This window comes from Cydia pomonella, chromosome 14, assembly GCF_033807575.1.
Source record: "Cydia pomonella isolate Wapato2018A chromosome 14, ilCydPomo1, whole genome shotgun sequence".
NCBI lineage: Eukaryota > Metazoa > Arthropoda > Insecta > Lepidoptera > Tortricidae > Cydia > Cydia pomonella.
The window spans coordinates 12005240-12007813 of NC_084716.1; the positions used below are offsets into that span (position 1 = coordinate 12005240).

General features: G+C 39.5%; 1 protein-coding gene across 1 annotated transcript; it reads right to left on the minus strand.

Annotated features, from left to right (window-relative positions):
• Positions 1–560: 560 nt before the first annotated feature.
• On the minus strand, positions 561–2276 carry LOC133524969 (sucrose-6-phosphate hydrolase-like). Its single transcript, XM_061861144.1, has one exon. The coding sequence runs from the start codon at positions 2251–2253 to the stop codon at positions 790–792; it is 1464 nt and encodes a 487-aa protein (XP_061717128.1). The 5' UTR covers positions 2254–2276; the 3' UTR covers positions 561–789.
• Between the last annotated feature and the right edge of the window lie 298 nt (positions 2277–2574).

A 2574-nucleotide genomic window follows, 5' to 3' on the forward strand; every position in this document is an offset into this window, starting at 1 on the left:
CTTATAAGGCCCCTACGAGCGTGTACACTTGACTTAGGGCCTGATTTCATTTTTTTTTAAATTACCCATGTCATTTAGTTTTCTTAAACGTACTTACTCATACCCCGAAGTTAACGGAATTCAATATAATCGTTTTAAAAATGGGTTTAAATTTAGAATTTTGGGTCAAATTTTGGAGCAAAGTAGGCACATTTTACGGTGTATAAATCATCTTGAATATTTGACTTGGTCTAAAAATGCTGCCAGTGAACTATTACAATGTTCCGAGCTTTCGAAGGACAATTTTAGTTTTTGTATGCTAAAGAATCAACTACTAGATAATTCACCATTTCATGCAAGTACCTGCAAATATGCTACCTTACCATTTTTATGCTACCACCTGCAAAGTTATCGCTATCTCTTTCACTCGACAGATTTGAATTTCAATGAAACTTACAGAAAATATATTTTGTATTCCTCATTTTCTAACCATTTGTATTTTCTAACCTTGTTACTTAGTGGGGGGGTTTTAGACCATAAGGGTATCCAGTAAAAATATATCTAATAATAATACAAATAAATGTGCAAAAGAATATTTGATTTTTAGCCATGGGCGATTTTACTACGGCATTCGGGGCCAGGCCCTTTAACTTATTTATTTGGCGGTTGGTACAGGACAAAAAGTAGTGTTTATTTTGAAACTTGACATAATTACTATAACTTATGTTGCCAAAATACTAAACATGTTATATTATAAGAATTTTGAAAATCTAAAAATACATATTAAATCCCAGATTTAATCATAATTAATCACAGAGGAACGCTCCTGCCTAACGAAAAGGCGTTTACGTGAATAAATTGGGGGCTGGTGTTTGTAACAATCCAACCACCCTCAGGGAATAGCCGGCTGCTGAACACCACCTCTCCTTCTCCGCAGAAAAGCTCTATAGAGCTCGCATCCAAGAATATCCGCCAAGCTTCGATGCCGATTGGTGACCATTCTACTTGCCGAATATCGCCTGAACCTCTATCTACTACTACTTTGCCGGCGTCAGGCTCCCAACGTATCCAAGCCTTCTCACCGCCTTTTGTGCCTTCGAGTTGTAATTCAATTTTCTGACGTAAGTCACCTGCCACGATTAATTCAGCTGTTTTTTCAAAACGCAATTCCTGTTGAGGTTGTAGAATCCCAATCATTTTGATCTCATTCCTAAGAAGAGTCATGGCGTCCAAAGGTTTCATCGTGATCCGGTCACCGACGAGCCTCAGTTCTCTCACCAACGTCATAGCACCAGACCAGCCGTCTTCCGCTTCAGGCCGAGGTTGCTCCCACATGTTAAACCAACCTACAAGGACTCTTTTGCCAAACGCTTCCGTGGTCTGTGCTGCATAAAAATCGTGCCCGAAGTCGATTTCTTGAAAATCTACTTCAGGAACAAATTCGAACGTATCATAGCTGAAACTCCCAATGATATATCCGGTCTGATGAAGATTCTTATACCTGTCACCTTGCGGCTCCATGCCTTGTGGAGACATTAGTAGAACAAACTTTCCATCCAACTCAAAGAAGTCGGGACACTCGTACATATAGCTGTCACCCTTAGATTTTGCTATAATATTCAAATACTCCCAGTTCTTCATATCTGTTGACCTGTATAGCAAAACTTGTCCTCGTTTATCGTCAGTCTTGCTGCCGATGACTACATAATAATGATCTCCGTGCTTCCAGGACTTTGGATCCCTGAAGTCAGGCGATCCGTTAGGAGCAGAGGATATGACTGGATTTCCTGCGTACTTGTGAAATGTTATACCATCGTCACTATAGGCTAGGTACTGGGTTTCGTTGGACCATGGTTCAGCATCTAAATTGATGTGTCCAGTATATATTAGGGTCATGGTGTCTCCATCTACCACAGCACTACCGGAGAAGCATTGTTCCGTTTCTGGAACTAAAGCTGTCGGCAAATATTTCCAATGTACTAGATCGCGGCTGGATACATGTCCCCAGTGCATGGGGCCCCAGACTGAGTCATAAGGATAATATTGATAAAAAAGATGGAATTCTGATTTGTAATATGTGAAGCCATTTGGGTCGTTAATCCATCCTACTGGTGCAGCGACGTGGTAATGCAGTCTGTACCTTTGGTTGATTTCTCCTCTCTTGCCGTCTATGTAAGCTTCTAAATTTTGAATATCTTGTTCTGTTTGTCGTGCAACTTTACAGTAAACACTGGTCACAAAAGCAAGTAGTATGAATACTTTAGCGGCCACCATGTTGTCAACTATCTTTTCAATGCCGTCACTATGTCTTATATAGGAGGTATTTAAGATAGTTATCTTGAATCTTGAAGATTATCTGAAGTGTTTTGTTTGGTTCCACTTGAGAAGAAGAGCAATTTAGATAATTGCGCACTTTAAACATCTTACTTTTGTAGTAGCTAGCGTCAAGGTCAAAGCCAGAATCTATTATGTATGTTATGGGTAATGTAGAAAGTTACTTAAACTCAAGTTTACCCGGGTATAAAATAATTAGTATTACCTAAGCCTTTTTAGTAAGAACCGAAAATGTCTCACACATCTTTGTCTACCCAACAC

What these genes read in the sequence shown, in the direction of transcription:
- LOC133524969 (XM_061861144.1), bottom strand. Translation starts at nt 2,253, where the DNA reads ATGGTGGCCGCTAAAGTATTCATACTACTTGCTTTTGTGACCAGTGTT.